Source organism: Symphodus melops (assembly GCF_947650265.1).
Source record: "Symphodus melops genome assembly, chromosome: 2".
Lineage (NCBI taxonomy): Eukaryota > Metazoa > Chordata > Actinopteri > Labriformes > Labridae > Symphodus > Symphodus melops.
Window position 1 is genome coordinate 24,021,284 of NC_136692.1, and position 23,214 is coordinate 24,044,497.

General features: G+C 41.1%; 1 protein-coding gene across 2 annotated transcripts in view; it reads right to left on the minus strand.

The window, feature by feature from the left end:
• The window catches only part of abcc6a (ATP-binding cassette, sub-family C (CFTR/MRP), member 6a), a 48,435-nt gene that overhangs the window by 2,853 nt on the left and 22,368 nt on the right, over window positions 1-23,214 (minus strand). For both annotated transcript variants that reach the window (XM_079336966.1, XM_079336965.1), the window contains exons 2-26: window positions 21,086-21,262; window positions 20,755-20,880; window positions 15,608-15,745; window positions 12,720-12,842; window positions 11,510-11,571; window positions 11,241-11,372; window positions 9,427-9,633; window positions 8,139-8,316; window positions 7,863-8,024; window positions 7,670-7,762; window positions 6,923-7,126; window positions 6,151-6,297; window positions 5,939-6,026; window positions 5,299-5,368; window positions 4,922-5,048; window positions 4,651-4,827; window positions 4,392-4,559; window positions 3,973-4,156; window positions 3,726-3,810; window positions 2,654-2,771; window positions 1,691-1,898; window positions 1,267-1,577; window positions 792-991; window positions 468-594; window positions 121-222 (exon numbers count right to left, since the gene is read on the minus strand). In XM_079336966.1, coding sequence (XP_079193092.1) covers window positions 121-222; window positions 468-594; window positions 792-991; window positions 1,267-1,577; window positions 1,691-1,898; window positions 2,654-2,771; window positions 3,726-3,810; window positions 3,973-4,156; window positions 4,392-4,559; window positions 4,651-4,827; window positions 4,922-5,048; window positions 5,299-5,368; window positions 5,939-6,026; window positions 6,151-6,297; window positions 6,923-7,126; window positions 7,670-7,762; window positions 7,863-8,024; window positions 8,139-8,316; window positions 9,427-9,633; window positions 11,241-11,372; window positions 11,510-11,571; window positions 12,720-12,842; window positions 15,608-15,745; window positions 20,755-20,880; window positions 21,086-21,262 — 3,714 coding nt within the window. The remainder of the gene's footprint in view (window positions 1-120; window positions 223-467; window positions 595-791; window positions 992-1,266; window positions 1,578-1,690; window positions 1,899-2,653; window positions 2,772-3,725; window positions 3,811-3,972; window positions 4,157-4,391; window positions 4,560-4,650; window positions 4,828-4,921; window positions 5,049-5,298; window positions 5,369-5,938; window positions 6,027-6,150; window positions 6,298-6,922; window positions 7,127-7,669; window positions 7,763-7,862; window positions 8,025-8,138; window positions 8,317-9,426; window positions 9,634-11,240; window positions 11,373-11,509; window positions 11,572-12,719; window positions 12,843-15,607; window positions 15,746-20,754; window positions 20,881-21,085; window positions 21,263-23,214) is intronic.

Consider the following 23,214-nt stretch of genomic DNA (forward strand, 5'->3'; position numbering starts at 1 on the left):
GAGTGAGTCAAGAACAACAAAGGCCCTCTTGTTTTTCAGAGTTGGATCCCGAGAACACTGCAGCGATTTGTTACTGATGCAGAGCATTTTTTGAACATGTTTATTTTTGGGAACACTGACCTCCTTAGCAGTATCAGCATACTCGTTGACTCTCTCCACAGAAACAATGTTGTTTTCTACATCAGTCCACGATCTCACAATCCAGCTCAGGATTCCAGTCACCTGCAATTTTCAATGAACAAGACTTAAGACCGCAAATCCTTTTCTTTACCCGACAATTAATCGAATCCATTTCAAAGATGGATCGAGGCAATGCATTTAAGTTTCCTCTTGTTAACCTTTTAAATGCCTTGAGTATTGTATATGACGTTTTTTAAGCCCTATACTGGAACACCTCAAGGTTAACTGAGTGAGAATGTGCGCCTGTGTGTGTGTGTGTGTGTGTATTTGTTGGCAGAGCCTCTTACCTGGAGGGAGTGTGACACAGCCAAACCGACGATGCCTGGGCTCAGGGTGCTTCTTCCCATCACTGAGAGAATAGCAGCCGCTAAGACCACACCATTACCAACAAACTCCAGGTTCACAGCCAGCCACCTATGGATGTAACATTAATTTAGCTGTATGCTGAAGAGTTCCTGAATGTTTCCCCATTACCAAAGCCAACGTTTTTTTAACATGTATCATAAAGCAATGAGTGTAACTCTTGGTGGTATAAATCAACTCCATCCTTCCTGAATTCTAACTCAGCAAATGAATGTATAAATATACATAATGATCATATATCATCTCACCGAGTCGCCACAAATCGAGGGAAGTAGGATGTCTGATTGAAGTCAACCCTCTTATTGGCCTGCAGAATGAACCTGGACTGCTCGCCAAAGGCCCTGATGACGCTGGCGCCCTGCACCGTCTCGTTGAAGTGAGTGTAGATTGGTGAGCGGCTCACAGCTTCCAGCCTCCGCAGCTGACAGGATGTGGCAACATAGAAGCTCTGTAGCCCGCAGTGGAAAAGTAAAACAGCAGCTTTAATTTGAAGGATTTTCCCATAATTCATAGTGAATGTGAGTAACATCTATGTCAGCAGGTGGGGAACAAAACACAAGCAAACAGCAAAATCAGCAGGTTTGGTTTTGGAGGCTGGACCTTTCCAATAACACACTGTAATGGATAACGGCTCTTTCTCAGCCACCTTCAACTTGAAGCTCTCACAGAAAACTTGAGGATCAAAGTTACAAGTACGGATTTTGCAAATTGCAGAAAATGTACCTGGACAAAGGCGTAAAGGAAGGCCAGAGGCAGGATGACCACTGCAGCAAAAGGTGTAGCCATCAGCACGATGATGCAGACCTCCATAAGTTTAAAAACGTAGCTCAGCATCATCTTCAAACCATCGGGGACCATGCAGTCAATGGCGTCAATCTCTTTGGCAAAGCGGTTGAGCAGGTTGCCGCTGGGCGTGCACTCAAAGAAAGACATCGGAGAGTGCAGCACGTTGTTCAGCAGGTCCATGTGCAAGTGGCGAGAGGCGATGATGCCGCAGATTGAGATGGCGACAGTTGTACCAAAGATGGCGATACCTGAAGACAGGGGAGCGACAAATCACATTTTTCTATTTAGCACAAGTAAAAAAAAACACCTAGAAACATAACAGTCAGATAGAGTTCATGTTATAAATATGATGCTTACTAACCTTGTACAAAGCCCAGTGCTCCAAAAACAGTCAGTTTCAGGTCTGTATCAATCTGAGTGCCATTAACAACAGGATCGTCAGCCCACATGCTGAGCCAGTAGTTGTAGGCCAGTGAGGCGCCCTGCTGAAAAGCGTACAGGAAGACGATGGGAATGATGATGGCCAGGCCGATGGTCTTGAAGTACTTCTTGTACATCTCCAACCTAACCTGTAGTAAAAGATTGCAAAAAGTTCAGTTTAATATCAAGGAATGTAATTCATTAGTTCATTTGTTTGTCCCGTTTTATTGGATAGGACCGCTAAAGGGAGACAGGAAATGTTGGAAGGAAAGAGCGACCTGCAGAAGGGCCGAGGTCAAATTCAAACCCAGGGCCACTAAGACAAGGACGCCTCCGACATGGGGTGCAGGTGCATATAACTAGTAGGTTATCTGGCGCCCTTGGTTTATTTTTGTTATTTTCTTTAAATCTGAAATTTAATGTTCTTTTCACATTAAACCGATAATAACTGATTGTTTTGGCCTCTGGGAGGCAGCAGAAGCAACCTGAAGACACATTTAAGGGCTCTGACAAAGTTGCTACAAAGAAGAATCGGGTTTAGGAATCAAGCCAATCTAAAGCAGTGTTTCTGTGAAAGGAAGTTCCAACAAGCCTGTCTGTTGTTTGGTTATGTGCAGTGATTGTAGAGAGCAGAACTTTTCTCACTGAACTCAGCTACCTACTAAGTCAGAAGCTATTGCTATAAGAGCAGAGAATACATAAAAAGTTACGGAAAATTAAAGGATGTAAAAAAATAAAATAAAAAAAAAAGTCATTCCAAACTAAGGGAAGCTTATTCTCTGTGGGTTTACTACAACAAGCTTCCCCTTCCACTAAAAGTAGTCTGATAATCAAAGGTTTGGCTTTAAAGCACATTTTTACAACATTAGAGGTGAGGAGAAGTCAAAGGCAGTTTTGGACTCACCCTTCCAGTGCGAGCCTTGTCAACCACAGTCAGTTTGCCCAGGTCCTCTGGTACCTGCTCCTGGTCTGTTTCAGACACAGGCTCCATATTTTGCAGGTTGGTATTAGTGGTGTCACCTCTGGAGGCAGAAGAGACACCAGAGGTCAGTTGTGTAAAAAATATGCTTCCAAACTGTTTTTTGAAGTTTCACAATTTACCGTAAATTCCGGACTATAAGCCGCTACTTTTTTCTCACACTTCGAGCACTGCGGCTTCTACTCCGGTGCGGCTAATGCATGGATTTTTTATGGGGGACAATGAGCTTCTGCCGCAAAAACATTTGACTTCGTCACGTCGGATCTTAATATCAGTCATTTTGCGCTTCATGCACGCACCCTCATGATGGAAAACACACGGAGAAATACATATGATGCAGCTTTCAAGTTAAAGGCGATCGACCTGGCTGTCAAAGAAGCTAACAGAGCTGCTGCACGTTAAGATGACACTGACAGCGACAACAGAGACTGAGGAAGTGAGTAATGAAGTCATTCTGAGGCAGTGAATGGATGGACTTTTTCTTGTGAAATATATTACGGTCATCTTTTTCATCAGCCGTGTTACAGACACCGTCGGCTAGGCTTCGTATTGTAAAGGTTCATGTTGTAAAGTCAGTAGTTGATAATGTGTTCATAATTCCGATTATGTGGAGAGTCAGTGAATGCACCAGCGAGAACGTGTTGAGTGGCTGTATGAGAGAACGCTGGGGGAGAGAGTTGGATTGTTACGGCAAGTTATGGTTTTGCTCTCTGCTGTAAACGGCGTGGTCACGGCCGACAGTGATCGGGTTATTAAAAGTTATTATTTGAACGCTCTCGTCCTTTAACGTCTGTACGGACGCTACAGTATTTGCGGATGTTACCGGTAGCCTACGTCTGTGTAAATAGCTCTTGTTATAGCGTGGACACCTGCGGCTTATAATCAAGTGCGGCTTATATATGTACAAATACATTTATTTACTTATTTTTAGCCGGTGCGGCTTATATCCAGGTGCGCTCAATAGTACGGAATTTACGGTAAATGTTTGTTTACACACCCAATGAGCTGCTCCTGTGATAGGTCTCTGGAGAATGGCATGAAGTCGACCATGCTAAGGCGAGCATTTGACCGCCTGGAACCAGCTGCAAAGAAAGGACAGTATTTATTAATTGTGACTTTTTTCAAATGTCAAATACACTAATGTCAAATACAAATGGATTGTGCATTTATTAAAATGTATTTATCATGTATCATTTTAGATTTTTAAAAAAAAAAAAAAACTGAATTGAAAAATGTATCGTCACCTCTTTGTATGGCACTCTCTTTTCGCTCAGTGTTGGCGAAAGTGTGGATGAAGTCAGCAAAGGCGCCATGGCGGCTGAGGAGCTCCTGGTAGGAGCCACTCTCTGTGATTTCTCCATCGACCAGGACCAGGATATGGTCAGCTTGCGGCAGGAAGCTCATCCCATGGGTCACCAGGATGCGGGTCTGTAAAGCAAGCCACACAGGTCAGAAAAAAATAGGATGTAAGCACAATCCAACGCTAAATTGAGGCTTTTTTGAAAACAAAACTGTCAGCTAAGTTGCGGTTTCCATATTATCATAACAATAGTGCAGGTCACATTCTTGTTAGTGGTTTAGTTGTTGTAAGACTATGTCTCTGTGCAACTACATTGGACAGACTAAGCTACACTATGCAGGTGTTTTTTTTAACATGTATTACCTTGTCTCTGAGCACTCCTTTTGGTCCAATAACTTTGTCAAAGATGTGTTGACCCACATGTGCATCAACAGCAGACAGCGGATCATCCAGGAGGTATACATCAGCCTTTCTATAGACAGCCCTGGCCAGGCTCACCCTCTGCTTCTGCCCACCTGAGAGGTTCAGTCCCTGCATGGACATACAATTGTGTTTAGATTACACTAATATGATCTGGAGACATGGAAACTGTCTTAACTCCCCTTCTCATTCATTTCCATACCTTCTCTCCAATTTCTGTAGCATCTCCTGCTGGTAGGATATCCAGATCAGGCATCAGGGCACAGGCCTCCAGCACTCTATTGTACCATGACTTCAGTTTATCACGACCAAATATAACGTTGTCTTGGACTGTGGCATTCTGGATCCAGGCTTGCTGGGGCACATAGGCAACAGAGCCCTGTGAAGACAAGTGTCAGAAGAAAGATTCAGTATTTATTCAAGGAAACCCAAAACTGTGAATAGAACTGACTTGTTGAACAAAAGCTCAGTACCTTAACAGCCACACGGCCACTTCTTTTCTCTGTTTCACCGAGCATGGCCGACAACAAAGAGGACTTTCCACTGCCCACATGGCCGACCACAGCAACAAGGGAACCTCGTGGCACGTGGACATTAATCCTGTCAATAAAGAGGGACATTTTCCTATAAGTCTTCCCTTGTTTTTAATTGTGAGTATTGTATTCTTTTTTTTTTTTTTTTAAAGATTTATTTGGGGCTTGTTTGTCTTAATTAAAGAGGGTGGACAGTGGAGGTGGTGGTCAGGGAGAGAGAGAGTTGGGATCGACATTCGGGAAAGGAGCCACAGGCCGAATGTGAACCCGGGCCCAGTATTGTATTCTTTTAATTCTTACTGTTTCCATGCTCATACCTTTTAAGACATGGAGGGCCCTCTGCAGACCAGCTGAAAGTGCCGTTTTCGATTGCCACGTCCTCTCCATCTAAACAGAAAAGAAAAGTGGAGTATAATGAACGAAACCTTCAATAGAAAATGAAGACAGCACATGTTCGGTCCACCTGAGCGACAAACAAACAAAATTCCCCCTTGAAGTTAGTCGTCAGTTTGCAGCCTGGGCGTAATTACAAGTGAATTTGCTTAATCACACAAATTACAGAGCTGTTGCTTTTTCACAAGCTGTCTTAGGAAGTGTTGACAGATTACAGACAGAAGAGTGCAGTATTTTTTTTATTCCTCTATGATTCATACGTATGTCTGAATTCATGCTGTGATTTACGTTCAACCACTAAATGGAAACATCCTATAATTACCCTGTCTACCAGTCAGCCTGAGACCCAGGAAGTGACAGTGCACATGATCCATACAAGGCTGTGGTACTCCACAGATATAAACAACAAATCTTGTGGGCAGCGTACAGTATATTGATTATGACAGCCTATGATTTCACGCCGTATGCAGTATGTAACACATTATGGAAATTGTTGAATCTGAATGTGCAGGATAGTAGTTTATTTATTCTATATAATAGTTTATACATGGGTGGGGCCCTTACCAGAACTCAATGGTGCCTTTGAGACATTGTCCACTTTCAGTTCCTCCGAGCACAGGTATTTTCCCAGTCGTCTTAGTGAAACCATAGCCTGAAACAGAGTCAGTGGTTAGTAAACTGACCTATAGCCATATATGACCATGAGTACACACTCCAACTGGCACCAACGATGGAGAAATCCACTCTAAGCAGTATATAAGTCAAATGTCACCTACCTGCATAGTTGTGCTTATTGCAAATGGAAGTTGACTTAGTGGGGTCTTCAGGATGTTGATCAGCGCCATTGAGACAAAAACTTTCTGTGCATCCAGAACGTTCCTGTCATCGAGCGTCACGTAGACGCCAAACATGGCAAAAGCAATCTTGGGGGGGAAAAGGAGACTAAATGTTAACTTAAAAGGCAAAGATTGTGTCAATGGTGATATTGAACAAGCTCTTGAAAGGATGAGTAGTGTTTTTCTAAACCCATCACCAATGCATTAGTCTGTCTCTGAAAACTATCATACTTCCCCGCCCTGTCTGTGGCACTCAGCCCAAAGCCCATTTATTCCCACTGAAGTCTTAGAAAACTGGTTAGAAGTATGTAATTTCATACTCTTATCTCTAAATTGGTTCAGCAGACGAATTAGACAAATTTCTCTAAACAACTAGATTGAGGTCAAAACAGACATGTGTCGTATTCAGTAGAAAAACCGTAATGATGTTGGTGATCCCGTTTCCATTTGTAGTTTTCTGTCTTATCTCTTTCACACTGTTGCCACATATTGGTACAAACAGTCAATGATCACCTTTCAAATTCTGTTGATGCCTAAACTCTTTAATGAGTTCTACCATTGAGTTAAAGTTTCAAAAATGTTGGAGAAATAGGTTTAACATTTCCATTTAGATCTGCGAATTAGCAAAAGGCACATGCTAACGCGCTAATAAATAGAGTGAACATTAAAAACATTATGCCAGCAAGTATGTCTTGCAGTTAAGTGATCTCACCAGGAAAGAAGAGGAGTTGAACGATGCGATGGAGATGGAATAGAGGATCTGAGACTTCTTTAGGGCTTTCAGCTCTTTTTCTCTCTGACCCAAAACCTGCTCCAGGAAGGCCTTCTCCCAGGCGTAGAACTTCAAGATCTTTATTCCGTTAAGAATCTCATTCATTAATCTGATGCGGCCATCCATAAACTTCATTTGAATCTCCTGTTGACCAGACAAAGAGCATTTGATGTGTATTAATAAAAAATATCCCACGTTTACAACTTTAGGACAGTGTCAATTGCCATACCAAATGAAATACATTCCTTTGTGAACATGGGCTTGTCTGCAATTATGCCACTTGTAGTAGTTTTCCTGGACATCATAGAACTTGTTTTAATTCAGAATTTATAGCTTGTTACATTTTAGTAATTTTTATAACAAGGAAACAACAAAGGGATGCGGTCACTGCATTCAAGACTCAAGTTCGATTAAACTGGCATCCACATTTATAGAACTCTCTGTTGTTTTTCCAAAGAAATTAAAAAATTATGTCTTCCTACTGCCCACCCTTTCCTTTCATTGTTTTTCAAACATTTTAAATGGGGCAGACATCAAAAGGACAAGAGAGAATGTACCATGCAGGCCAAACACCCACACGGCTCCTCGGCCACTATCTAAACCAGCTGTGGCATCCCGGACCTAACACGCCAGATGTCAGTGCTGCTGGAGTGAAAGTTGTGAAGGATTACTCTTGCGGCTCTTTACCTGTAGCTTGCTCCTTTTCTTTGCAATGAATCCGTTGAGCGGAAAAATGAGAATGACAGTTGCAATCCCCGCCAAAGCTGATGGTCCAAGATGCTGAGCAAAAGAGTGGATAAAATGGTGTCAAGGTTTTTTTAGTTAAAGTGTAGCTGAGCATGGCTGAGCTGTATTTTGAGTGCAGTACATGTCAGCATACCTGCCAGAGGAAGAAGAGACAAAGAGCTATTTCAATTGGAGCCAGCCAGACAGCGTTGAAGTAGACCACAAAGTCCATGAGCTTCTGAGTGTCTGCTGAAACCAAGTTCACGATCTCGCCCACAGTGCAAGTTCTCCTTGAAGCGCTGTTTATCACTAAAGACTGGATTGACAACAAGGCAAAGACATGTTAGCCCTCAATAGACTTTTAATAATTTATATTGTAACTTTGTGTTTGCATCTGGTTACATGTCCCTAAATAAAGATTGACTTTTACCTTCCTGTAAACTAAGCCCATAACTGCCGTCTTCACCCTCATTCCCACTGTGAAGCATGTATACATGTACTGATGGTTAAAGAGAGACTGGAGACAGGACAGCAGGAACATTAGAGTGGCGTAGAAGTAGCCCTTCCACAGAGGAGCATCCTCATCTCTCATGAAACCAAGAAGAAGACTGTTGAAGAAGAAAAGCAAATCATTAAATTTTAGGAGGAGGTTCAGTGTAATGTCTGCACATCAGGGCCATGTCTGTATTAACACCCTGTTTCTATGCATGAATTTCACTGGAAAGAATTAGACATGGGTTGGTCTTACCCCTTTTAAATAGATTTTTTAAACTGATTTCATTCATTTTTGTCATTATTTAACTTTCAGTTTGGGTCTTCAACCTGTGGTCTTGGAGTGCTCCTGCGGCTACTGGCTGACTGGTGTACACAAAGCAGCTCGCATTGCACAACAGAGCTCAGCCTGTGGCCGTGCTGCCCTCACACTTGGCCGGCGGTGCTCTTATTGTGGTGCGACAACATTTCTGCCATTTAGAGACTCCTCTCCCTCTCTGCCTGTCCTTCTTACTGGAGCACAGAGGGCTGCGGTCCCGTCTACTTTTCATGCTCACAGCTTCATGACCGTAATTAACACTTCCACTGATTCTGTGCTGTGCATCACAACAACATTCCAGTCTGGCGAGTGGGATGATGGTGCGGCTGGTGGTGCTTCAGCCATGACCTGTTTTTCACTACTGCCAGCTTCTGTTGTTATTTGTTTGTCTGTGTCACAACTCATTAAAAATAGATCAATGTAGGGGACATATATTTAAACTTCCATACCAGGAATAAGTCATCTATTTTACATAAATATAATGTTTTATTCTTATTATTTTTATTGGATTGCTCATTTCCAATACAGACAATTAATTCAATTCAAACTGCAGCCCAGATTGCAGTCCTTAAATGTAAATTCAGTCCAAGCTTTAAGGTTGGAAAACTTTGTCTTGAGCTGTCCTTCAGACAGAACACTCAATGCTATTTGGTTTGTGGGTGTCTGACCACTAAATAAGTTACATTCGAAAAACTAAACAAAAATACAACTTTTTAAAAGACACATCTTGCAACAGATACCTTTGCATAGGCACACCAACTCCTGATTCACGGCCTCATACTGAATAAACAATATCTACAGGGATATATCATATTTTTGGATTTATTGAAAGCCATATATTTTCCCAGATGTAACTGATGTTGAAAGCAGACTTGGCTTTTTTGTGTACTTATTCTGTAGGTCTTACCTTAACACCTGGGGTATGGCAAACATGAATGCATCATGGAATATGATACACAGGGTGCCAGTCAGAAAGTATGGACCAAAATTTCGTGCAAGCGTCCTGAGCAGGAAGAAGCCAGAGCTCTGCTCCTTCTGCAGCTTCCTGAGCAGCTGAGCCTGGTCTGGCAGTCTGCTTCCCAATGCTACACCAGAAGCCAATTCCTTCTCCTGCCTGCCAGAGGGGAGAACAAAGTTAGAGACAAGACATCTGTGTCAAGGATGCCTCGACATGGTGCTGGCGCCAGTTTATTCTTTTAATGTATTCAGGGGGTGAAGAACAAAAAGATGTTTTTATTGGTATCATCACTGATGGACTCAAGAATTCACCAGTTGCAGTAAAAGGCATTACTTGTTGACATAATTATTGGACTTAACTACAGATCTTCAAAGAGCTGCAACTTGTTAACAGGCTTTGAAATGACACATATTGCCCTTTTCTTGACATTATGGCACTGGATGTCCTCAGGGGACGCCTTCAGAACTATTCTAGGCCTTTGGTGATGAGACACCCTGCATTTCAATTTACCGCAATCATGGCTATGTCATGGTCTGTTTGAGTCATTAACTCAACAAACACAATGCTGACATTTGGCCACATTGCAATAAAATAGAAATGATTTTTTTCTGCTGTGACAATAGTGAGAGCTGTGCAGTAAATCACAAGCATGTGGCAAAAAGAATAAGCCACACGCGCCAGAGGGAACATGAAAGTATAAATGTTTATATCCAACACGTGTCTTTCCACTTTGAAGACTGGTTGCTTCACCATGTTCCTTCTTGCTGAACGCCTTTACTGAGTGGGTACAACACATGCAATATAACCTCAATATGCTGGTTTAGTTCCAATCAGGGAAAAGCTGTATTATAGCATTCCTCCCTGGTTCCTGTCTGTATCTTCACTCATTTCTAATAGATGTGAAAAATGCGTGAGTTATCTTTAGCTTCCTAAAGTTGTTTCACACGTACACTCCTGAAAAATGTCAGACAATTTGAGGACAGCCTGTCCCTGAAATCTATCTGAGTTGTTTTTTCATTTATCTGACTTGAATCACTGGCTGACAGGAGGAGGGATTGAAGACATAAAAAAATAAGCTGCAGAAACCAAAGATGGTAGATGTCTGGGTTCTTTTTGCATGTATGAAGAACATAACATAGACCATGACTATTCTAATTGCAAGGTTCATCAGACATGGGCATAATATAAAAAGTGACTATTGGGCCTCAGATGATAAATCCTAATAAATAGTTTGAACATTCTTAACCCTTGTTGGATTGATTGTAGGGATAGTTTGTGTTCATATTTCTACCTCTCTAGGATGACCTGTGATAACTCTGACAATCCTTTAAATTTTCCCTAGCCCAAAGCATCATCAGGTCAAATTTCAAATGGTTAAATATTTAGGTAAATGACTAAGTTCCTGCAAAACAAATAACTTGCCTCAGCTGTTTTTGTTTTCTGCTAAATGAGAGAAAAACAACTAAGTATGCTAATTAGTAAATGCTAGGATTGTTAAATTGGTATGCATGATTCAAACTGAACTTTAGTATGTTCGCGTTAACTACAACACGTTTGTATTCTGACTTTGGTATGTAGGTCAAAACCCCACAAATTACAGCCTCATGTAGAGCAGCTTGCATGTCTGTAGTCTTGCGTAATCCGTCAATGAGTCTCTGAAATTCATGAAAGTGCAGTGTTAAATTATGAAATTTAACACTGCACTTTACCAAAGTACTAAAGCATACTCATTACTTATCACACCAATTATCAGATGTTCTCACTTTTGAATTTTGGCACATTCGGCAGTCCAATCCTCTTGCAGCTCAGAGATGATCTTGTTTGAGGTGTCTTCCTCCCTCAGGGTCCACAGGTCCTCAGCGGCCAGTGGGGTGCGATATCCTTTCACAACAAGCCTGAGGAGGGAGCGTGGAGATTATGTGAGTACATAATCATCAACAACACACAGGCATGATTGTAAACAAGTACAAACTGTTGCTGCAGTGAGTCAACAGGAGACTAAAAATGACTGGGTTTTGAAGAACCATCTTACCCAGTGAACCACCAAAAGAGAATCTTCGACAGGAATGAGGCATCTTTGACGGGACAGGGATTCTGCAACAGATTAAATACCAGACTCACTTTTGTTTTCCCAATAAATCTCTCACAGCTAAAAGGCTTTTGCATCATAAACAGCTTTATAGACGTTTGGTTCTTGGTTAAATGGTGCATTTGTGAGAAGTGTGTTTTAGAATGCTAATGTGTGTAAACAGTGTTTTTCAGTCTGTCGGTACGTTGTGGAAAGCAAAGGCCATGAACTCCCACAGGACAGAATAAATAGAGTTCAGTGTTAGCGTAGAGTGAATTGTGACGTTTTGAGGTCGAGAGCAGACGAAGGGGAAATGTGTCATCAGAAACCGTACAAGTGAACACACAAACACACACACACACACACACATGTACATACACAGAAAGTTTGTCTTCACACGCATACTTTATGGCATCTCTCCGCCCTGCCACCCCCTCACCATGGTGTTTTCGCTCTTCATTACAAGCCCTCTGGCTCTTCATCCCTTCACTTCCTCTCTTCCTGTGAGTAACTTTAACCAGAGCGTGGGTCTGAGGGGAGGAGGACGTGGAGGGTGAAGAGGAAGACACACCAGGGAGCGACCAATGGGTGTGTCCACGCCGCCAGACTGTGGCTTCTGCACCCTCGACCTTCTAACCACGGGCCACGAATTTGTTAGGGACTTTTCCGGCTGTTTTGATTGTTTGTCACCAGGGAAATATGACATCACTGATCTGTTTGATTGATGGGGCTCATTTTAATTTACCTGTCGGCAGTCCTGAGTCACCAACCACTTTTATATTGGAAACTTGTCCGTCAGGCTAATGATTATATGTCTGTATTATGTAATTCCTGTGCTGTTGTTTGGTCATTGACTCTAAGTTGCAGGCATGATGTTATCCAAAGCTGAGGTGAGTGAGTTCTGTTTAAAGAATGCAGGAGGACAACGTCAAACACACACAAACACGCACACAGTCATTCACACACACGGTCTTTCACACACCCCTCAGGATTTGCCAGAGCAATGGAGAGAGAGTGGGAGAGGAAGTTAGGATGTGAATCACATCATATCCTCCATAAGGCAAAAGTGTCTTCACAACAAAAGTTGAAAACCACAAGATAGCTGTTAAGATATTTTCTTTCCTGGGTATTGGATTTGAGTCAGCGGAAGTGGGAGACATTCTCCTCTGCCTACCTTTTCCAACACGGTTTTCCCCTCGGGAGGCTGGTCAGCGAAACAACACAGGAAGAGCTGGGCAAGTTGGATTGTGAAGTAGGAGAAGAAGGCGAGGTATCGTACGATATCAGAGGCAATGCCCTGTGGAATAAGAAAACAACAAGTTAGGAGCTGCTGCAGGTTTAGAATTAGCAGAATCTCTACTTAGAGCTCTTCAATTTTATTCATTTATAACTCAGACAAGTTGCGTAAGTTACCTTTGTTTTAAAACAAGAGACACAAATCATAGTCATAGGCATAGGCAACAGCAAAATAACATTGCTTTCCATCAAGAGACAGGGTTGTCATAAAGATCAAAATGCAATTTGCTTTTATTTTTAATGTTAATAAACAATTCCCACAACATCCTGTGGGAAGCAATGTCATTTATCTTTGGCGCCGTGTGCAGTTTCACAACAACGCTAAATTTATTTCATGGCCTTTCCCATGCTTAAACATTGTATAGCAGAGGATACAGTTTAAAACACTCAACGATCACAGACACAATAAAAAGTATTATAGAACTAAAAGCTGAAACAGAGTGAAAACCCAAGTCTTTAAGGGTATACTTCGTACAAATGAAGCAATAGTTAAATCTGCCTCTCAGTCACGCTAAGAGCTTGTATCTGTAAATAGAGAGATTGTGGTTTTACAAACCAGCTCCCTTACATTCATCAAGGCAGCAGCTGCAATATTAACCACTCAGACCGTTTTGTGAAAAGTAGGACTCACATGTTATTCTTGACGTACAGAAACTGTGGCTTTTGGCAAGGCGCATTGTTTACAAGTGGGTCTTTGCCACTGCCACAGCCAGTGTGTTGTTCAGCGGTCCGGGTATGAATAAAAGTAAGAGCCATGGTAAGCAGTAAAATGACTTTCTATGAAAAGTGTGGAGCAGCGCCCAGAAAAAAAAGATATCAAGGGGCCAAATGGATCCGGCCACAAAGTGAAAAACTGGGTCAGAATGGTCGGAGAGTGGGTGGGAAAAATGTAGGTCGAGTAACTTAGAATGGCCAAGGGTCCGCAAACGAACCCTGTCAACTCAAGCCATCAGCGCTCCAACGTGAATCAGTCACTTTATTTATAAATATGTAGAAAATGTCTTAGTAAGGGAAAAAAATAAGGTGCACTTCTAAGCCTTCATTTTTTTTAAAAACTTTTAACTGTAGCAAATCTGCTAAAGTGGGATCAGTTAAGCTTTAAAATGTTTAGAAAAGCATAAACACAATTTGAAATTGAAAATGAATTGTTAAGGAGTTATTGGAACTGTATTGTACAAGCTTTGCCATTGTGCCACAAGTTATGACTAGAAGACATAACGATTGATGGCACTCTTATGACAATTTGTTCTTACTTCTGCTAGCTGCTAGTAAGCTAAGCTTAGCACTACGAATAAACAGAGGGAACAAATAGCCTGGCTCTACACAGGGTTATGAAATGGTCTTACCAGCATTGATAAGCGACATATTAGCATATCAATTTTTGTTGAGAAAAAATACTGTATTTGAACATAAACCCTACCCAAAATCAAAAAGTTATGGTTTTACACCTCAATGTTTTGCATAGAAGATGTGAACATAACAGTTATGAGTTTTAGTTCACCAACGTAGATAAGTTATGTGTCCTTTTCAGGCTAGCTAATCAGGTTATTTAGCTAACAGTAGCTTTGCTGAAGACAAAAACAAAACAGTGAGGTTCTTCTTGTTATTGAACTTACAATACAGAATAGTTCCCCATATATATATATGTTGATCTTTTTTTCTATAACTCTAGCTGCATTATAATGTTTTCAATCAAAGTCAGCAACAATTTTCTTGATTTTGTTGGTTGTAAGGTGCTTGTTCACTTCAGTAAAACCACCTGTCCAATTTATACATTAATTTGCATGGAGACAAATTCAATTCTGTCTTTAAATAATCTTAACCTGATACAGTATCTAGTATGCTGTTCATGCATAGGACTGACAAAATCTCCTTAGGCCTAATGATATTAATTTTAAATAATAGGTCAAATAATCTACGCATGTCAATATGGTAAATCCAAATGTGTTTCTCAGTATTGTAGTGGGGGATGCTATCTTAAACGGGATAAATGAAACTGTCTTTGTCTGGATTGTTAATGGCTTCACATTATGTGTGGATGCATAGATTTCCATCTGGCTGTGTTTACAACAGTGTCGGCCCATAAATGCAGCGCTGACGTTCCTCTGGTCTGACCCTGGGCTGCCATGTCTCACCAGCATTTATCCCAGGGCCATCATTACTCTCCCCCAAGCAGTGTGGGAATGTCACACTGAAGACGATAAAACAGAAATATGGATGTGTGTGTCTGTTTGTGTGTTTTTTATAGAAATGCAAATGCGACAGCCCCACGGCAGTGAGCGCTGAAATAGAAACTTACCCCATACAACAATGATTGCAGTGTCTAACAGGATACACAGGAAGAAAAGGAAAACTTAAACACACACATGCTTGACCAGAATTGGCAGTGTCATCCTCCAACACTTGGTTAACTTTAGGTTACTTTGGTTAAAATAGGGGATTAAATAAAACTCTCTGCTGACACTGGGCACATGTCAAGCTGGACTGCTGGAGTCTTGCGTCTAGACGATTGGTTGGACTAGACCTGATTAGATATCCCACACTGTTTTGACACCGCAGGTTCACTGAGTTCAATCTGACAGACACCTTCACCTCAGCTTCAGCTCTGAGTTTTTCTTTATTCTAAATATAGAACATGTAAGTAAGAGTTTAGATGCTTGGAGCGCCCAGTGTTTAAAGATAAAGGATTGGATTAGGTTTGCATTTCTCTCAAACAATAAGGGAAAGTGTGAATATTCTGTATGAATAAATAAGCTGAAAACCTACCTCGTCCATGGCCAGCTGGATCTTTGCTCTGAGCGGAACCAGGGAACAGACAACAGCCAAGACCCAGAATAGGAAGAGGAAAACAGAGGAACGACAACCTCTAACTCTTTCAAACTGGATGATGCATAAGGCTAAGATCTAAAAAAGGAAGCACAGAGAGACAAATACACTTAATTTTTGATTTTACAAGTGCTGGCAGCACAGCAGAGACAAAAAAACTTTCATCCCTTACAGAGTGGCTGAGAGCCAAAACTTTAATTAAAAAATAAATAGCATATAAATCAATGTTGTTGTTTTTTTACGTTTGTGTTTTTTTATCAATTATATCTAAGGAAACTTCTTTTCAAGTTTCTAATCAGTGTTGCCCCAGTATGATTCCTTTAAAGAAAATAAAGCATCATCTCTGAATATCAGCTGATGATGTTTTTTGTTGTTGCCCCCAAAGCATAGAGGCTTTGATCAGATTCCTACTCTAATCGACTGCAGCTGATGGTGGTTTGGAGTAAGTAAGTAACTTGGGTTTGGGAATTCCCTGGCCGCAGCCTTTACAGACAAACAAAACATGTTGCATGGGGGTACCAGTTTAGCTGAGTTTATTGAGCGGGTGCTCCATGCACAGACGTTACTGGCCTTGTTGCACAGGTTGTAGGTCGGTTTCCCATTGTGACGCTGTTTAATATAGCTCATTCCCCATTCGCTCTCCTTACGTTCATGTCTCTACACCTTTTCATCAAAGTAAAAGCACACATTACTTAACATTATAATCGAGTGTAGTTTGGAAAGCAAAACTTAACTAAACAAAACAGACTGATTCAGTGTTTGTAAATGGCTGTCTGTCCTCAAAGGAGTCGTGCATGTGTCCCTAAACCACTATAAATGGCCCTTCTCTGAGTAATTGGTCAAGTGAGACCTCACTATGTCATGCCAGCTTATCATCAAGTACTGAGAGAAATGGGTTTAGGTTTTATAATGAGTACCACGTTGTTCACTTTTGGATGAGCCACAGTGCTGTCCTCTTTTAAACTACAGCGGTCTGGTAGTTATATAAGATATTCACATCAACAAACTGATGTATGCTATGGAAAGATGTGTATACACAACTCTGTGTGGTGGCTGAGAGGGAGAATTTATGTAAATAATATCAAGGCTGTTTGCTGTTGTGGCATGCTGATTATTCATTCTTTTGTTCAGCCATTTTTCCTGCAGTCTACTGAGGGACTAATACAGACAGACAGGTACTCACAACTAGACCTGTAATTTAGAGGCTCCTGGCTTGAATTTATTTGGGAAACATGTGATCCTTCTAGTTTATGGTGATATTGGCTGGCAAACTTCAATGCGACTTTTGCTTGAATATGCATTTATGCCTATGGAGCATGCCCAGTCCTCGTTTGGGTCAGGTAAAGGCGTATTCATGCAAATGTAAATGAATCGCAACAACAACAACAACGACAAGGAAGACATCTAGGAAGTCCCACCACTTCAAGAAATTCAGTTTAGCATAATCTCAGTCAGACTAACATTAATCAATCTTTATTTGTATTGCATCAATTAATAACACGCGTTATCTCAAGATACTTTACAATAAGGAGGTAAAGGACCTTACTCTTTGTCTGTTAACATTACAAAACAGCAGGTAAATGCCTCATTACTATATTACAAAGGCCCAGTTTATTCCATCATATATGACAAGAAAAAACTGGCTCACGACGAAACAGCTGTCTGCTAAAGCTGCATGTTTACAAGCTTTTAAAATGTCCACTTTAGTCTGACTTAGACAACAAAAAGATTTTTTTTATTCTACAGTGTAACTGCAAATAAACATACTTAATACTCTTCTTTGCCCTTATTTGGTCTCCAAAAACTAGTGAGGGAAAAAGCTGGCTCTTACACCACACAGCTGCTTCATGATTATCCGCTTGCTGGATTATCTTTCGTTAAATAGCTTCCAGTGTGTCTACAGATGTTATGAAAGTAAAAGGTGACCAAATACAGCAACATGTTTTTTTTGGGGGGGTTTTATGAGCAAAACTTTTGTAGAGATTAGTGGACCTGTAGTAGTGGATCTCTCCATGCAGGTAGTCAATTGGTATAAATATTGACCCAGTTTTACAAAATCAATGTCATTTCCAGTGCTGTAGGTCCTCAGCTAAATAAAGAGCTCTCAAGTCTTTTATACTGCATATCTCCTGTAAGAGCAACAGTATCTAAGTAAGTGGTACCAAGAGAACTTCATGTGCTCTTCTGTTGGTACTTTGAGTACTTTGAGCCCTGAACTGGAGAGGCAGAGGCTGCATCAGCCCCCATCCAAACCTTCAACTTAAAGATGCCCTTAGTTCAGCATCCAGAGGCAAGGACCTTCCTATTCCAAGCCTTCCGCTCTGACTTGCCATATTGCTGCAAACCATCAGCCCATCTGTTTGTACAAGTCAGTGGGTGGAACTAAGTCTATCACTAAGCCCTGAATCAAAACCCTACCTTATAATTACATGGGAAGAGCAGAGTTTTACGTCATGGTATTGCTGATTATAGTCAGCATCATGCATGTACTTTTCATCAATCGTGACCACGATTTGTTCCTGGGCTGGCTGACTCGAAGTAAAACGAATTCAATACATTAACTGGAGTTGAAAGTCAACAAAACAAGTTGGTCAGAGCAACAAGAGTGCAATGTTCCTGATGGGTTGGGTGGTGACGGGTGGCTACAATCAACATCAAGAAAATTATAACCTTTGTTAAAGAGAGTTCTGGCAAATAGATTTTAAAGATTGATGACGGCACTTAATATGATTTGGCAGATGTTTGTTGGATGCTCTTGCAGTGATAAATATACTCTCAAAATAAGTTAGCTTTTTTGAAATGTATCCCTGTCTATAAGAGACGTCTCAGTGCATTTTAACCCAAAAACCTGCTGCTATTTACTCAGGAGTCTGAAAAGACCACAGGTGGGCAAAGCTGTCTGACTTGGAGAGAGTGAGTCTAAACAGGAGCTGTGTGAGGCTGCTGAGAGAAGAAGCTTTGTAAGTCAAGTTAAACTTGGATAGCTTTAGAGGTAGACTGGGGTACAACACCAAAGCAACCTGCTACTGTGTTGTAATGTTACACCGTTTCTGCAGAGGATAAACAGCATTTGATTCCTGCCATGCCACCCGTGCTGTGAGCTGCACCCCTTTTCTGTTTGTTACGACTCAGTGAAGTATAATTTAAAATCTGACGAAAATGAGTGGGATCAATGTCCTGAGAAACATCCAGGGCCTTTCATCAGAATGAGTCATTCACAACATTCTCTGATTACAAACCAGCCCTTTTCTTCTCCAATGTTCTTTAGCCCACCCTTCATGCCACCTTGATCCTTGTGGGTTACTCTTCATTTCAACGGAAGAGTTAGAATGATGAAAAGAAAAGATTTGGAGAGATTAAAGATCTCCTCTACGCTGAAAAAACTGACACAAGTCTTGTATTTTAAGAGCTGTTTCTCCTTAAACCTGAGTAAAAAACGTGCATACTATGAATTCTGGTTATTGTTGTTTTGATTTAAAACCTCAGATTCTTATTCCTAAGCCAATTTTATGAAGGTTTAATATCTTTTGTCTTCTCTTCCTTAATGCAGCAGCATTACAATTTAACACGTAGCACCTTAAATACAGTTTTGGTAAGAACAATGGCGCTCAAAGAAAAAATTGGCGTCAAAACGTCCAACAGCACACCTGAAGCCTATATAAAGACCAAACCTTTCTATGTAATTAGGTTTGACTTAAGCTACAATTGTGTATCATCACTTTTGTATTTGGCGGTTTGGTGCTCTTGAAGATGAACCAAAAGTTTGGAAGACCTTTTAGTGAACCTGTATGAAGTGTATGGGATTACTCAGGATTACTTACAAACTTGAGCAGCTCGTTTATGTTCAAGTAAATATTTGGACATGCATCAACTATTTTCATCTAGTGATGCACGAGCAATGACCATCCACTTAGAGTTCCTGACTTACAGTAGTCATTGGCCACACTTATGTCTGATCGACCAGTTATCTGCAGAGATTAAGGGGAAATCAAAGAGCATTTGTTTTAGGGGAAAAAAGAAAGGCCTCTACAAACTTCTGAATTATTGCTCTTTGTATTGTTCTATTAAAAATTACTTTTGGTCTCTCACATGCACAACACATACCACAACATTTTTCATTGTATTGGAAATTCCACACACAGCCGTAAATTCCTTGAACATCAAATAGTAACTGATATCATTACATGTACTCTGCGCTCTGATGACTGATGGTCAAATAAAGGCTATGTTCACATGGTTCTGTAATATTTGCACTGCCTGCAGCACTGTAAAACTATCCCCTGTTGTGCATCTTAGCACCTCAGTGTCTGGCCAACATACTGTACAGGGGCTATATATTATATTATTTCTCTGCACTTTGACATGAGAGCCAGTGGGACACAGGCTGAATTATTCCCAAAACTCCTCTGTTACCCTGAGCAACGCAGGGAGGATGTCAGGTGTGTTATTTTAGCCACAAATCAGAGGCATAGCTCTATCGTAAACTCAAGCACTTGGATTCAAAATTTGTGAGTGCCTTATGCTTAACTTTTTACTACTGTTAGTAACTGTATACTGTATATATACATACATACATATACATATATGTGTGTATGTATGTATGTATGTATGTATGTGTATATACAGTATACATATGTGTGTGTATTGACAAGTTACTTTGACACTGACACCTCTAACCAGCATAGAGATGTAACATAGAGTATGCAAACTCTTGTTCAAATATCTACCTCCAGATAAAGATGATGGGAAAGAAAAAAAAGGCATACTTTGAGGCAAAATGGTAGTCCACAAGTGAACGAGTGATGTTATAGCAGCAGAAGCAATTGGCTTCATTTTTCAATACCAGCTGTTGCTGCTTGGTAATATCACACCACAATATGCAGTAGTGAAATATTTTAAAAATGTGCGAATGAGTTCACAAATTGACCCGAGCCTCATGTAAATGTACAGTTAGAAGAGGGCCCACATTTACCTTTACAGCTAAAATAATGGACTCTAAACTTATTCTAGTCAGAAAAAAATCCTATTTGGACAGAAAGATGTATGTGTAAACTTTAGAAAAGTCAGGAAAGAGTTGCTGTATTTACCACTGTCATACTGCGAATGATGGGGCTGAGTAGGAAGACCATGTGCTGCTGGATCTCCTGGCTCCTTTCCAGCAGGATGTAGAAGAACTCAACAAAGCCAAAAGAGGCCAGCAGGAAACCCAACGCCTGAATAGGACAAAAGAGTAATGGGGTTTGAACTTGAGAAACGTTTTGGTCATAGTCACAATTGACTTTTTTTTTTTTTTTTTACTGATATTTAACATCCCTCTGTAAAGAGGCTGTAGACATTTGGCTTTGGTGTCTCCCATTTTTTTGAAGAAAATTTTAAACAATGAATTGAAGCCTGGCCAATGTCTGTGTAACATCTCACCATCTTGGCGGTGCAGAGGCAGGACATTTGAATGCGTCCGCGGTCATGGCAGTAGAGGTGAAGACAGTAGAAAGGGGCCAGCAACCACAGATAGATACACGGGACCCACACCAGCACTGTATTCTGGAAACACTGGGTCAGGTCTGGGTTGGCAGTGTACCATGTACGGTTCCAGTCCTGTAACAAAGAGAAAGTCAAAGGTTTAGATCCAGACATATGCTAAAGAGTAATTTCTTGAATAAAAACGGTGGCATTATATCAATCATCTGATAGATAGAGGAGGTGAAGGGCAAGTCAAGAGAATCTGGACTTGGTTTGGGTCTTGTGTTTCATCCATCTATGTCCAGGACCAGGGCTGAGAGTGTGAGCTGAAAGGGCCTTCATTTGCTACAAAGCTGAGTCAGTTTTGGAAAATGTTTGCCCATGTCTCCAGCTTGTTCCCTAATTTTAGTTGGACGATGTACACCGTCAACATATTAAAAAGTGAGGTCAAGGATTATACAAATAATGAGCTAGTAAACTATTAATGGTTTTGCAGACGAGGTGTGTTACACAAATACTGTCATTAGTTTGTGATTATGTAACAGCAGCAGAAGCAGGAGCGGGTTGTCTTACACTAAAAAAAAAAAAAGTCCTCTTCCAGAATCTTCGTGGCTTGTTGTTGTTCTTGTACCCCTTGTTTATCACCTCCCTCGCCTAACGAGGGGCAGGGTGTCTGCCCGTACTAATGGGGCTGCCCTGTGGAGTCACCACAGGAAGTGGTTTTGAGCATGGTTTAAGATGTCTGGCCCTGCTGCTGGACTTAACGCTGGTGTAAGGGAGAGAGTCAACAATTGATGGCAACTGTCCACCTGCAGCCCTGCGGATAAACCAGGGCAAGATAGACAGCCTACATGGAGAGAGATGCTACTTCTCTGGGGGGCAGCATGTCTGAGCATGTGCAGTGATTAATTCAAGTTTACCATCAATCGCTACTGTTTGCCTTCTCTGAACCCACTTACGGTTTGAATCACAGCCTGACTGGAGGTGACTCGTTCAAATAAAACATCTTTGCCAGCCCTGCTTTCGGGTTCCAAAAATCCAAAAACAAATCTTCACAGCAAAGGTGGTTATGATTATGTAATGAATACACCATATTTGCACGTACAGTATATTGGTGGTCTTTTTAAGCACTGATACTCCAAAACCCATTTAAGAGATAAATCTTTTGAGAGGCAGTGAGTGGGAGGCTACTTTCACAGACCCTTCTGAGTCCTGTGGTCAGTGGCAGGCAAATGCACAAGGCGCTTTTATGTAGGAAATCCATCATGTCAAACTCTCTCCAAAGTGCTTTACTGTGCATTCTGCATAGTTCCTGTTTCTCACACTTGGATGGAGTTTACGCAATAAAGTGGTCGAAGCCGACAACTTGGGAGTTGCACTTGTCTATTATTACCTTACACACACTAAAATGTGAAAGTAGTACAGACTTTGACTGTGCTGGAAATTTGCTAAATATCCCATTTGGAGAGATTTCATTGGTAATTCACTACCTTGTAAACCAGGTATGGACCAGAGGGTTATGTATTAAACAGTGATGTGAGTATTTGTTTTGAATGAACTAAGAACATAATCGTTTTAGTCGCCTTGGTCGCTTTTCCGACAGCCTCCCTATAGTTGGATGTGTCCGGTTTCTAAAATTAAAGTATGGCCATGTTGGCCCCTTTCAAATTTGTAGACTCTGAAAAACTTACAAGCAATCTATTACTGCATCCAACTTTTAGCTGGATTGTACATGTTCAATTCTGCAATAGTGCCAAATAAATCCCTGCTGCAACCCTATGTCCTTGACGCTGCACCAAAAGCATGTGAAAGGTTGATTGCCACACGTAATAACTGAATGTTCTTTGCAGCCAACACAAGACAAGAAACAACTGTTCAAACATCCTCTTTGTTTTACATGTACTCTTTGAACTTTCATTGCGAAGAGAACTGAAGAAGACGATATACAGTCTACTTTCATTTTCTCAACATGTTTGTTGACTGTTGTTTTGAGGTTTTTCAGAAGCAAAGAACAGAAAAAAGCGATAATGAGAACCAGAAACAGAGAGAGCGAGAGAGAGAGTAGGAGGGGAAGGGGGGATAGGCGA